Here is a 15,254-nt window from a genome sequence, read left to right on the forward strand (position 1 = left end):
TTGAATGAATGTTGATTGTCTATTCCACATGGAGCGGCTACAGATAATATCAGAGAGCCATCAGGAAAACAAAACAAAACAAAACAAAAAAGGAGAAATGGAGATCTGGAGTGAACCAAACCACACTAATAACATAGATTCTCAGTATTTACTGTAGTTATGTATGATAGTCAAAACAATGAGTGCACAGAATTAGTACACAGAGTTATGTATTGGTATCCACAGGGGATTGGTTCTAGGATCCCTCTGCATATGAAATCTGTGGATGCTCAAGACCCTTATGTAAAATGGCATTGTATTTGCATATAACCGATACATATCCTCTTATAAAATTTAAATTCTTTCTAGGTTATTTGTAACCCCTAATATAATGTCAGTGCCATATAAATAGTTATATGGTATCATTTAGGGAAGTATATAGTATTGGCAAGGAAAAAAGTCTGTACCTGTTCAGTATAGACCCAGTTTGGTTTTTGTTTTCTGTTTTTTTTTTTCCCCCCAAATACATTTGATCCATACCTGGTTGAATCTGTGGATACCGAACAGAAATATGAAGGGCTGGCTCTACTGAACTATTGCTTCTATGCAAAATATGAATCGGGTTCCTGTGAGGCTCTAGACAAAAAGTTTTTGTCAGTCGATCAATACATAGTCATGTTTATGTTTATCTCTGTGTAAAGATATCTTCTCTAATTTATGTTGTTAATTCATTAACATTGAACCCATAGGCAACAGTACTGTAACTCATACTTGAATTACAGGTAAATTGTCTCCATAACACACCTCACAGCCTCTTGCCCTTAAGAACACTGGACGCTACTTTAAAAATGCAACATCACCAATAAAAAGCATAAAAATATGAAAAACAGAGTTAGGTAGACCATAACACAGATGATTTTTTACAACATGAAGCTAAAACAAGGAGATAGAGTACTGCCTTGCTTGGCCTTGCCAGGAGCCTGAGCAACTCAGATTTTTTTGTTGCTCTGTGCATGTCTATAAATGACATTTAAAGTTTTAAAAATATTGATTTGGGGGTTACAAATAAATTGTAGGCAGATCACAAATATGAAATACATTAAAATGAGGATTAACTGTATTTATTTTAAGCAAATTTAAAAAAAGGAATAATCTAAAATTAAATACTGAATTGTGACAAAATTATTCCAGATCAGCATGGCTCTGTGATTCTGTTATACTGATTTATAGCATTTCAAATAATCAACCAAATCTTGGTTGGGCCAGAGGACAAATGTCTTACTTAAAACAAAAATTTTAAGTGTTTATTTTGGTCAAATCAAACAAGCAAAACATTTAGTCCAAATGTAACCAATTTGGGGAACTATAGTATAAAATTACACCTGAGGATTAGGTTTTAATATTAAAGTGTTTAAAATTCTCAGCACTTCATTATTTTCCCCTTTGGATAAATTCTATTTCCAAATGAGTTGGGTTTTATTTTATTTTATTTTTATAGTATTTTGGGGTCTAAAGAAAGTAGTTTATGGTTTTGTTTTGGTATGTGGTAATTATCTCTTATTTTAAAAAATTGGTAATGATATTATAAGACTAATTGGGCATTTAAAATATCACACAGATTAAAGAACTGAAAGGCAGTAAAACCAGGGACAGGGTGTTCTTCCTGCCATTATTGGAATAGGAGGCTTCTACATGTAGTGCCAGCTATATTGTATTTGGCTGTGACAAAAGTATTACTTTGGATATGTGCTTCCTTGTAAACCAGAGTAATGATCGTGTGTGGGAGAGCCAAGGAGGAAGTCTCTCCACAAACAGGAGGCTGCATAGTAAATATTTCAAACTTTACAGGCCAGACAGTCTCTGTGGCAACTGGTCAGCACTTGCTCTTGTTGTCTGAAAACAGCCGGAGCCAAAGCCTAATGAATGAGCATGGCCATCTTCCAATAAAACCTTATTCAGGGTCATGGAGATTTGAATTTCATATTGTTCTCATGTATCAAGAAATATTATTATTTTTTATTTGCTTCTACCATTGAAAACTATGTAAAGTATCTTTAGCTTGGGAGCAATAGAAAACAGGCGGGAGGACAGATTTGGCCCTAGGGCAGTAGTTTGACAGACCTTATTCTAAAATTTATGTGGTTAAAACTATGTCTATAATTTTTTCTTGAATCTGTTTCCAAGTCAAACACATGACTACTATATCCCTTACTTACTTATATCTGAAAGTAAAAACTTTTACAGCATATGTATCTATGCATGAAAGAACATACATGTAGGTATACACAGTTATTTGTTTTGTGTGTATGTGTGTGTGTGTGTGTGTGTGTGTGTGTGTGTGTGTTTGTATTTATGCATGTGTGGGAATGTGTGAGTTTGTTTTCTATTATAGTTTCACACTTGCTACTTAAGGCAGTTCAGTAACGTAAAAAGGAGTTCAGGTATGAAAATAAAATAGACTCAAGATTATATTCTGACTCTGTAACTACTTGTGTGACCTCAGAAAAATTATTTAACCTTTCTGAATCAGAGTTCTCATCCCTGAAAGGGAGTTCTTATGCCCCACCTCATATTGGTTCACTGAAGAAAAGTAGGTAATATATACAACAGACACCTAGGATGTAGAAGTACATACACAAGAAAATCAATGTGTTTTGAATGACTGAATCACGTTTTTCTTTTTCTTAAGACTTGGTGTGGCTTCCTGAAGAAACCAAAGGGTTACTTCTATGGAAGATTTTCTGGATAAAAACAAACAGAACATCCCCAGATCAATTTCTTGCACCTTCCTGATTTCCTTTTGCAGTGGTACCATTGGCGTCCTCATGTTGTTGTTTTATCTGACCTCAATCTTTTTTGGACCTGGTTGCCCACACTTTGTCCTGTGACTTTGCCTGGGCTCCTCATACACTTGTTATACCTCTCTAGAGCAGTACTTGCACTTTCAGTAGGAGAGTCCCTTATGACAGAAAGAGACAAACATACTCCTTTTCTTTTTAAGCTTTCCTGGTGGGGGCACTGGTTAGAGAGGAGCACAGAATGGAAAACTTTTTTTTTTTTGTTTGTTTGTTTTCTTTTTCTTTTTTCTTGTTTTTATTGGTTGTTCAAAACATTACAAAGCTCCTGACATATCATATTTCATACATTAGATTCAAGTGGGTTATGAACTCCCATTTTTACCCCAAATATAGATTACAGAATCACATCTGTTACACATCCACAATTTTACATAATGCCCTATTAGTAATTGTTGTATTCTGCTACCTTTCCTATCCTCTACTATCCTCCCTCCCCTCCCCTCCCATCTTCTCTACCCCATCTACTGTAATTCATTTCTCTCCTTGTTTATTTCCCATTCCCCTCACAACCTCTTATATGTAATTTTGTATAACAATGAGGGTCTCCTTCCATTTCCACGCAATTTCCCTTTTCTCTCCCTTTCCCTCCCACCTCATGTCTCTGTTTAATGTTAATCTTTTCTTCCTGCTCTTCCTCCCTGCTCTGTTCTTAGTTGCTCTCATTATATCAAAGAAGACATTTGTTATTTGTTTTTTAGGGATTGGCTAGCTTCACTAAGCATAATCTGCTCTAGTGCCATCCATTTCCCTGTAAATTCCATGATTTTGTCATTTTTTAGTGCTGCGTAATACTCCATGGTGTATAAATGCCACATTTTTTTTATCCATTCATCTATTGAAAGGCATCTGGGTTGGTTCCACAGTCTAGCTATTGTGAATTGTGCTGCTATGAACATTGATGTGGCAGTATCCCTGTAGTGCGCTCTTTTAAGGTCTTCAGGGATAGTTCGAGAAGGGCAATAGCTGGGTCAAATGGTGGTTCCATTCCCAGCTTTCCCAGGAATCTCCATACTGCTTTCCAAATTGGCTGCACCAGTTTGCAGTCCCACCAGCAATGTACAAGAGTACCCTTTTCCCCACATCCTTGCCAGCACTTGTTGTTGTTTGACTTCCTAATGGCTGCCACTCTTACTGGAGTGAGATGGTATCTTAGGGTGTTTTTGATTTGCATTTCTCTGACTGCTAGAGATGGTGAGCATTTTTTCATGTACTTGTTGATTGATTGTATGTCCTTCTCTGAGAAGTGTCTATTCAGGTCCTTGGCCAATTTGTTGATTGGGTTGTTATCTTATTGTCTAATTTTTTGACTTCTTTGTATACTCTGGATATTAGGGCTCTATCTGAAGTGTGAGGAGTAAAAATTTGTTCCCATGATGTAGGCTCCCTATTTACCTCTCTTATTGTTTCTCTTGCTGAGAAAAAACTTTTCAGTTTAAGTAACTCCCATTTGTTGATTCTTGTTATTAACTCTTGTGCTATGGGTGTCCTATTAAGGAATTTGGAGCCCGACCCCACAATATGTAGATCGGAGCCAATTTTTTCTTCTATCAGAAGCAGAGTCTCTGATTTGATATCAGCTCCTTGATCCACTTTGAGTTAACTTTTGTGCATGGCGAGAGGAGGGGATTCAGTTTCATTTTGTTGCAGATGGATTTCCAGTTTTCCCAACACCATTTGTTGAAGATGCTATCCTTCCTCCATTGCATGCTTTTAGCTCCTTTATCAAATATAAGATAGTGTAGTACCATTGGTCCACCCGCCTGTTTTGGTACCAGTACCATGCTGTTTTTGTTACTATTGCTCTGTAATATAGTTTGAAATCTGGTATCGCTATACCGCCTGATTCACACTTCCTGCTTAGAATTGTTTTTGCTATTCTGGGTCTTTTATTTTTCCATATGAATTTCATGATTGCTTTATCTATTTCTACAAGAAATGCCGTTGGGATTTTGATTGGCATTGCATTAAACCTATAGAGAGCTTTTGGTGATATCGCCATTTTGATGATGTTTGTTCTGCCTATCCATGAACAGGGTATATTTTTCCATTTTCTAAGAATGGAAAACTTGCCAGATAGGGAGAGTTCATGGCAATCACACATTTTATGGTATTCTCAAATCTGTTTCTAAGAAACCTCTTTTAGATGGGTCTCATCTTTGAGCTGCATATTTTGACTCCCTTGACTATAAGAAGCAGCAGAACTAATCTCTCAAGTGTCAGGCATTTACAGTCAGTCAGTGTAAGACTGCTATGCATCCTCTAAATGTAGGATCTTTATTTAATCATATGTATTTTAAAATAGCATTTTTCAGTACAAATCAAACTTACTTTATAATTGTGGTATGTATTAAAGTTATATAGTGTACTGTAACCTTGATGAAGTGACTAATAAAATTTGTACTAATAAATCCCTTAACATAAATCCCTTACCAAGAGCTGCCAAATGCTCTTTTTAAAAACATACTTTTGTTTTTTAAGAAATATTGAATTTATTGCTTTAGCTTATAATATAATTATCTTATGTATAAACATCTAAGTGTATAATATCAAGATATATTTATATATATATATATATAAATGATATATTCTTATATATAAACTGTGACTTTCTTTATGTGTGTGTGTGTGTCTGTGTAGATATATACACATAAAATCAACACTGTATTTTACCTTTTTGTCTCTGCATTTAGCTTTAAGTAAATCAGCACTGAATGTGCCATATTAAGAAGTTTACTTTCAAAAGTTTCCAGTGAACTGGAAGGGGTGGGCCAGTTTATAATATGATGCTGTCTTTCTGTGTATCTTTTTGGAAAAGTCGCTGGAGCAAGTGAAGTTGCAGAAATATCCATATACTTCATTGTTTCATTGTGGCCTCATGACAGTCATGCTGGGAATTCAGAGTCCATTGTTTTGTCGATAAATTCTCCCTTACCCCTTGTCTAGTAGAGATAAAGAGAAACAGCCACTGGGACACCTGTGGGCTCACACTGGCAGGCTAAGGGTGACATCGAAGGTAGTGCTGGCTGTGTCACAGGCTTCCTGAAGTGTTTGGTGAGAAGGAGATACAGTCCTGAGGTTGGAAGGATCACACTGCTATGACCTCCTGGTTTGAATCTGTCATTTGGTCATTATTATCTTTTTCTGTTCTTTCATTGGATTCCTTATTTTCTCTAATTAAAGCTCACATTTCATGAAAGTGTCTAATTTTTTTGGATCCTGCAGAGTATGTACTAAATATTTTATAAATATTTAAACTAAAAGACTTACTATTTTTTAGCATAAAACTTCTGAGGGCCATCATTCTTTGACAGGATAGATGAAAAAACAGTTCACAGACATTAAGGGGACTTTTCTAAGTCTCCAATCTCCTTTTTTCCTTCCTCTTCATTCCATGGTTTTGAATTGGTTTAAACAAAATATTATGAATTAAATTTACACAGGCAGCTCAGGTTATAGAATGAATTCACATGAACATGTTTTGTATGTATACTACAGTCTAAGAGCTAATGCATCCCTTTGAAGAATAAGGATAATTCTGCTTTCTCTAGATACGTCAGCCCTCTTAGATGATAAAGTAAAATGCAATTTATAGGAAGAAGGACGACTTTAATAAGAAAATGGCCCTTTATCTGTTCTGTTCCTCATATATTCCAAGTGCTTATCACAGTTCCTGGAAGAGAGAGGATGCTCAGGAGAGCACTGAGTTGAGTGGTTGAGTTAGTGAATGAATGCGTGAGTGAGTGGCAGGGAGGGGAGAAGGAAGGGAGAAGGAGAGGATTGATGGGATGACCTAAGGTCTCATGATCATTTCTGAGTTTGGCTTTCAGAATCTGTTTTTGTGGCCAGTGTGTCAGTGTACTTGGATAGCTTCTGGCTGTGGCATCTGCAGCCCTGGCTGTTCCTGGGGCTGCCATTATACTAGAGCAGGTCTCAGGACCCTGCAGAGCCTACTCTGGCAGTTGTACTCTGAGGGCCACTAGAATTCTTCCTCCTATCCTTGTTCTCATCTTTTTGTCCCTTCAGTTATCTTTGAGTATACGATAGGAGAAATAAATTAGCATAGTCCCATTGTAATGATCCCTGCATTGCTCTACCACTGAAATACATCCCAACTTATTTTTATTTTTTAGTTTGAGACAGAGTCTTATTGGCCTTGAACTGATGATCCTCCTATTTCAGCCTCCCTCACTGCTGGGATTATAGAAATGTTCCACAACACCCAGCTAAAATGTAGTATATATTTACTTATTTTTTTTTGCTATAAGGGATTAAATTCAGGGATATCTTACAACTTAGCTACATTTACAGTGCCTTTTTATAATTTTTCTTTTTTTGAGACAGAGTTTTGTTAAATTGCCCAGGCTGGACTCAAACTGCCTTGATCTTCCTGCCTCTGCCTCCCAAGTTGCTGGGATTTGTTTGTGTGACTGTACCTGGCCAGTATTATTTTTATTTGATCATTTGCTTTCTATATGCCTTCTCTAGAATTTAAGTTCTCAAGGACTTGATGATTTGCTCCCCACTGTATGTTCAGCCCCTTAAAAATGACTCCAAGTTTCTCTTTTCCAAATTTCTTTTCTTAATCAAGGAACCCTTTCCCCAAGCCAGGTAAGTCTTTGTTACAAGGTGTTTGCTGCCCCACCTGTTACTCTTTACCCTTCCTGAAGATGGGGTTGAGGTCTTATTTATCTTTATAGTCTAGAACCTGGAACATCAACTGAGAAGATGTTAAGTACTCATTCTATTATATCTACTGGCAACGAAAATAAATGAAAGACTTAAACTGTGTCTTATTTATAGAAGATATGACAAAATGAGTGAATAACTTAGATCTTTCTTAATTTACAGGTGATTTTTGAAGTGATAACCTCTGGACATCAAGGCTACCTTGCTATTGATGAAGTGAAGGTGTTAGGACATCCATGTAGTAAGTTGCCTCTACTATTAAATCTTGGGGTACATCACAGGGGCATATTTGTGCTGCGGATTTAGTGAAGGAACTAAAACCCAGGTAGAAGATGACTGTCAAGAGAGTTCATTGGCAAGTCTCCAGGTTCATTTTCTACCCCAGAAGTCCAAAAGCATGTATTTCATGAATAAATGTCATGGCTTATAGTATCCAAGTATCTTTTAAAATGAAAATCAGATATGGAGTAGAAAGGAATTCTTTCATACACTTGAACATTCTGGTAGAGGATCTGCTTATTTGTTGCCATGATCCTTGGATTTCCCTTTCAATATTGGCACAGGATTAAGTGATAAGAATTGGTACATTTAAGTCTTAAGTATGTTTCAGCCATTTTTTTCTTAGTTTTGTCCTATAATTTTAAAAATTATAGCCCCCAACACACTATATAAGAAACCTACCTAAGTCACTTGGGGACCCCAGAAGTGGCTTGTTCCTCACCTTTTACAAATTAGTACTTTTGAAAAGTATAATATGTGAGGCCCAGTACAGTGGTGCATGCCTATAATCCCAGCAAGTCAGGAGTCTGACATAGGAGGATCACAAGTTTGAGGTAGCCTCAGCAACTTAGCAAGCACTTGTCTGGTGGGAGAAAAATGCATTTGATGTAACTCAGTAGTAGAGGGCTCCTGGGTTCAATCCTTAGTTCCTTGAAAGAAAAAGAAAAAGAATAAAGTATAATGGATGATAAACACATATGCATTTTAAAAAAAATCTGATATGAACAACTGAACTATTTATATAAAACAGTGCAGATAGCCTCATTTCTCCCACTTCCCCAGGGCCACCATGGTGGTGAGCTGCTCACTGCTCATTGCACCTCTCTGTCTATATAGTTTCTTGTTTGCTTTAAGCAAAAAAAGCTTTAATTCAAATTGGAATTGGGTGGCAAGTGGAATCCCTATAGCATCACTAGCTCACAGAGTGAGTAGACCTCAAACTTGAGACTCTTTAGGAAGACCACAAGCACTACCATGGCAAAGGAGCTGCTGCCATGCCTGTTCCCTGACACATGGAAGGTGACCCTTGTCTCCTGTAGCTGAAAGTCATCCATTGCTATGGACCTTGGCATCCTTGGCCTTAAGTGTAAGGCCCAGAGTGTGACTGTCAGGTTGATTATGCTAGATCACATGCCTGTTTCCTCTTGCAAACAGCACAATCAAGGGGAACAGGGTTTTCTACTTTCTTATAAGAGCTAGGCCTTGCCTTTTACTAAAAAATATATCCTGCTGGGCAATCAAACACTCTGTGTGTGTGTGTGTGTGTGTGTGTGTGTGTGTGTGTGTGTGTGGTGTGTGGTGTATGGTGTGTGGTGTTTCCCTTAATCAAAAAGTATTCATACATAGCAAACTTGTAAGCCTTGTCTTCTGAACATCTAATGAATGATATCCAACCTTACAAATTTTTCTGTGCAGCTATATCCACTGACAATTGTTTCCAAGTTTCCCCTGCAGATACCAAAATCTGTTGATGCTCTAAAGAAATGGTGTAGTGTTTAAGTATAATCTATATTCATCTTACCATATACTTTAAATCATCTTTAGATTACTTTTAATTCCTAGCATAATATAAATGCTTTATAGATAGATGTATAAGGGATGTTGTTGTTCAAAGTTGTTTTTTATAAGTTGTTTAGGGGATGGTTACAAAATAAGATGTTGGTATGTGTTTGGTACAGACACAATTATTTTTTAAAATATTTTCCTTCCACATTTGGTTGAATCCACAAATGTAGAACTTGCAGATATGACTGTACTCTTTGATTTTTTTCCCCTTTTACTTAGCATTTGCATTTTTTAGGTCAATCCACAGTGCTCTGTCACAGGAATATACTGCATTTTATTCTTTTTTGAACATTTAGTGTCTCCTCTAACCATGGTTTTCTCGCTTAAACACATTATTGCAGGGAACATCTGTGGCTGGGTGTCCTGATGCAATTTGGAGAGCTTCTGTGTGGTAGATATATTCTTAGAAGCCCAGTTTCTGGGATATAGAAAAGACACATTTTAGTTTTATTAGATGCTGCCAAATTGGTATGAAAAGTGTCTGGACCAGTTTATATCCCCACCAGCAGTGCATGGAAGTTTTATTTCCCCTATATCCTTGCCCAAAATTGATATTGTCAGACTTTAAATTTTTAGCCATCTGAGTGATGGCCACCTGCTTTATTTTTGGAATCCCTGGCATTAAGAGAAGCTGGCTAGTTCATACATTTTATGGATCTCTGCTGATGGCTCCTATCCAAATCACCAGAGAATGGTTATATCCAGAAAATTAAAAATATAGATGCTTATAAGAATGTCTCAGCTTTTTAAAAAATATTATTATTTTTTTAGTTCATGGACTTGAATAGTTCATTATATCACTCTTTGCTGTAGTTATAGACAAGGTCTGTGTGGCTATTATCTAATGAGGGTATCATGATGCAGTTGTCTGATTCCATCCAAAGGGGTTTGCTCTCTCTTTGAAATCTTTATTTGGTGCTCTGAAGCTTGCTATAGCTTGCAAGTTAACATACAGTAGTCACACCATTTATTGCTAAAGCAGCCATTACTTTTGTAATGTGTCACATTTACCTTTTCATCTGTGTCAGCAAGACTAGGAGTTAGAGAAAAATCCCCCCCACCTTTTTTCCTGAAAAGGCAGGAAAATGAACAAGGCTGCACCTAATTGAAACAGCAGGGGAAATTTAGGAAGCAGAATATATACCTGAGTTGGAACTCAGCCAAATCCTCAGAGTAATACCCTCAGGCTTGGAAAAGTGCCCCGGGATCTTCTGATACACACAAATGTTCATGGCCTCTGATTCACTACTTACAAGGAGGTAGAAAAATAAGAGCCAGTAGTACTGTGCCCCTACTAAGTGCTAATTGCACAGATGATATATGTGGTCACCCTGTTTCTTAAAGAGTAAATCTGTCAGCAAAATAGATGCTGCTGCTACTACACTGGATGCAGGTGCACAGAGTGTGGCCAAGGTTGCCTAGGGCTTCCCAAATTTGTAACCTGAATTCCATCTTATACATCTGGCCTCTGGCTACTGGCTAATGTCCGAGCTTCAGAAGTATAGTTCCTTCCATCCACTGGATTTCATTCATTCTGTTTAGCAAAAACAGACTGCTTATCCTTCTATCAGTACTTTCTTGAAACATTATCTGTTGCTGTTTTATACATTTCTTAGGAACCAGCCTCCCATGGCTATAGAAAAGGTGTTTATGTCTCATTGCTTTGGAGAATCCCTGTGCTAATGCTTAATTGGCTTTGTGGACTGCTGTTAGGAGACACAGAATTGCAAAACAGTCTCAGTGCTGAAGTATAACAGCATTTTGAACTGTAAGCTTTAAATGGTTTTGATGATAGCCCTTCTGTAGTTATTTTTTCTTGAATCTCCAAGTTTATGGGGAAGACATGTAAAAAAAGAAATTAAGGATTAAAGTATTAGTTTGATCTTAAAATGGAAAGCTTTACACATAATATTTTAAGAGATTTCCTATAAAGATTTCTAAATAATCAATTATTTTGAAATTTTGATGCTCATTATATTCATATACCAGCGGAGCATAAGTATTTCATGTTCCAAACTGTGCTTTCCAAATGGATGCAGAATTGCTGAATCTTATTTATTTCACTGTAAAGCCTTCTGTTTCAACTCATATAGGTTTATGAGTAGGCATTACAACATTTTTTAAATAGTAGCTGTTCTCATACAAGTATGTAGTTGCTCATAAAATCAATTTTAATGTAGTGACAATAAGATGCAGGATCAGCTTGAAATGTGGAGATGGCTGTGCAGAATCAGCAGCTCTCTGGCTTAAAACCACTTCTAATAAACAAAGATAATTCTTGCATTTGGTATGAACGCTAAAAATATATTTTGAGTTTGGTTCAGTGAAACTGGTAGGAAAAACTGAAAAAGCATTTTGTCTATTTCATGATGTTGTCTTCTGTTTTAAAGGTATTTATGAGATCTTCATCTATTGACATTTCTGTTATTATCTTGTGATTCATACACACACACACACACACACACACACACACACACACACACACACACACACTTTAGTCAGCTATGTCACTGATGTGGCTGAAAGATCTCACCAGAACAACTGTAGAGGAGGAAAAGTTTATTTAGGGGCTCATGGTTTCAGAGGTCTCAGTCTATAGAGGGTTGACTCTAACCTCTTGGCTCAGATGAGGGCTAAACATCAAGGAGAATTTGGCAGAGGGAAGCAGCTCACATCGTTATGAGAGAGAGAGAGAGAGAGAGAGAGAGAGAGAGAGAGAGAGAGAGAGAGAGAGAGAGAGACACAGAGAGACACAGAGAGAGAGAGAGACAGATCTCTATTTGCCAGATACAAATATATACCCCAGAGTCACGCCCCCAATTCCCACCTTCTCCAGCCACACCCTATCACTTCAGTTACCTCTTGTTAGTCTCTGTCAGGGGATTAATTCACAGATTTGGTTAAGACTCTCACAACCCAATCATTTCTTCTCTGAACCTTCTTGCATTGTCTCATGTATAAGCTTTTGGGGAACTCCAGATCTAAACCATAACTATATACATGTACATATACGAGTACATATACATATATATACAAACACACATACACACTCACATATGTATATGTGTATATATACACATACATATATAGAGAAATTTAGAAGTTTTAGTGAGACATAATTTGCATATCATCCAATTTACGCATTTAAATTATTGAATTCAGTAATGTTGTTTGTATATTCGGAGCTCCCTAATCAATTTTAAAACACTTTCATCCCTCTCCCTAAATTAGTCAATCCTTATTCCTCTGCTCCAGCCCTTAGCAACTCTTAATCTACATCCTGTCTACTTACATTGCATTTAAATTAAATCAGATAACATGTGCTCCTTTGTGTCCTGCTTCTTTCTCTTGGCATAATAGTTCAAGGATCATTTACATTGCAGCATGTATCAATATTTTATGCCCTTTTTAAGCCAAATAATATTTCATTGTATGGTTATAATACATTTTATTGAATCATTCATAAGCTGAGGAGTATTCAAGTTGTTTCCACCTTTTGGTAATTGTCAAAAATGCTGGTATGAACATTTGTGCACAAGTTTATTCATGAACATTTGTCTTCATTTCTCCAAAGTATATACTTAGGAGTGGAATTGCTGGGTCACAAGGTAACACTGATTAGCATTTTAAAGAATGGTGAAATTGTTTTTCAAATTGGCTGGACCGTTGCACAGAGCAGAGTATAAAGGGTCCAATTTCTGCATATTCTGAACAACACTTGTCTATTTTTATCATGGCCATATTAGGGATTTGAAGGTGTATCTGTTTGTGGTTTGGATTAAATAATGGCTAATGATAATGTTGAACATTTTTCCATACAGTTATTGGCTATTTGTATCTCTTTTAGGGTGAAATTTTTATTCAGATCCTCTCCCCATTCTTTTTCTTTCTTTCTTTTTACTTAGTGCCACTGAATTTTTTACTTAAAAGTATTGAAATGGTAAATTTTATGTGTGTAAGTGTGTGTGTGTATATATATATATGTGTGTGTGTGTGTATATGTATGTGTATATACACACACATACACACAATACACATATACATTTTTATTTGTTTATTTTTATTTTTATTTTTTTTGGTATTGGGGATTGAGCCTAGGGCCTCTTAAACACTGAGCAACATCCCCAGCCCTTTATTTTTTTATTTTGAGATAGGGTCTTCTGAGTTGCTTAGGGCCTAAGTTACTGAGGCTGACTTTGAACTTGACATTATCCTGCCTCACCCTCCTAAGTGGCTGGGATTACAGGAATGTGCTAGCATGCCCAGCCCTTTCCCCATTTGTAATTAAATTACTTATTTTTTTTATTATTTATTTATAATAATTTCATATGTCTAGATGAAAATCTCTTATCAGATACATGATTTAAAACTGTCTCCTCCCCATCTGTACATTGTCTTTTCATTTTCTAGATGGAGAAATTTGTAGCACAAGTTTTTAATGTTGATGAAGTTTAATTTTTTGTTACTTCTCTTGTCACGTGTGCTACTTAGATCATTTGATGTTATGTCTAAGAAGATTTTCCCTAATCCAAGGTCACAAAGGTTTATTCTGTGTTTTCTCCTAAGAGTTTTATAGGGTCCATTCTTAGATATAGGTCTAGGAGCTATTTTAAGTTAATTTGGGTAGAGTATAAGGTAGATGTGCAGCCTTGTTCTTTTTGTCCGTGGATATCCAGTTATTTGAGAATTGTTTGTTTTGTTTTGTTCTCTTCTGTTCTCTATTGAATTGCCTTGGTACACTTGTTGAAAATCAGTTGACTGTAAATAGAAAGATTTCATTCTGGAAATTAGAACCTGTGAATCCTCCAACTTTCTTCATCTTTTTTCCTCCAATATTATATTGGCTTTTCTGAGTCACTTAGAATTTGTTTTTGAATGAATTTGAGGATCAGCTTGTCAATTTAGCCCTCCCAAAATCAGTTGTGTTGTCAAGTAGGAAGTGTGTTGAATGTGTAGATTGCTCTGGGTGAGAAAATATCTTCATGTTAATGGTATTAGGTTTTAATGATCCATGAACATGGGATAACTTAGCTTTTATTGAAATCTTATAATTTCTTTCAATTGTGTAGTTTTCAGAGTAGTACAACTATTGTAATTCTGCTATAAAACTTATTTGTAGGTATTTTATTCTGATGCTATTGTAAATGAAATTATTTTATTTTTCAATGGTTCATTGCTAGTTTATAGAAATGTAATTTTTTTGGTATATTATATCTTATATCCTGAGATCTGTTGAACTTGCTTATTCTAAAATTTTTGTGTGGGTTCTTCAGCATTTTTTTTCTATTAATTTTTAACATATGTTAATTTCACAAATTATTGGACTTTTCTGTGCTATTTCCATACATGCTTACATTGGCCATGTCCATCATCTGTACTCACCAACCCTCCATGCACACTTTCCAGTGTCTAGTAGTCACTTCAACTTTAAGGTCATTTTGTTGTTGTTATTGTTCCCAAATTTTCGGATTTGTGAGAGAGTACTTGCAATACCTCTCTTTCTTGTATCTAGATAATTTCCCTTAACATGATATTCTCCATTTCCATCCATTTTTGCTGAAAATGACAGGATTTCATTTTTTAATGGATGAACAATACTCCATTGTGTATTTATACACCACATTTTCTTTATACATTTATCTGTTGACAGGGACCTAAGCTGATTTCATATCTTAGTGATTTTGAGCAGTGCCTCAATAAACATGGACATGCAAGTATTGCTTTTGTATGCTGATTTCATTTCATTCATATATATATATACCCAGAAATGGAACAGCTTGACCATATGGTAGTTCTATGTTTAGTTTTTCAAGGGACTACCATGCATTTTTCTTAGTGGCTGTACTAATTTACATTTCTACCATCTGTATATAAGGGTTCCATTTT

General features: G+C 36.1%; 1 protein-coding gene across 9 annotated transcripts in view; it reads left to right on the top strand.

Annotated features, from left to right (window-relative positions):
* The window catches only part of Ptprm (protein tyrosine phosphatase receptor type M), an 807,906-nt gene that overhangs the window by 293,515 nt on the left and 499,137 nt on the right, over nucleotides 1-15,254 (top strand). For all 9 annotated transcript variants that reach the window (XM_021734384.2, XM_078030368.1, XM_078030369.1 and 6 more), the window contains exon 4: nucleotides 7,686-7,764. In XM_021734384.2, the coding sequence (XP_021590059.1) occupies nucleotides 7,686-7,764 (79 nt within the window). The remainder of the gene's footprint in view (nucleotides 1-7,685; nucleotides 7,765-15,254) is intronic.

This window comes from Ictidomys tridecemlineatus, chromosome 13 (genome assembly GCF_052094955.1).
Source record: "Ictidomys tridecemlineatus isolate mIctTri1 chromosome 13, mIctTri1.hap1, whole genome shotgun sequence".
Classification (NCBI taxonomy): Eukaryota; Metazoa; Chordata; class Mammalia; order Rodentia; family Sciuridae; genus Ictidomys; species Ictidomys tridecemlineatus.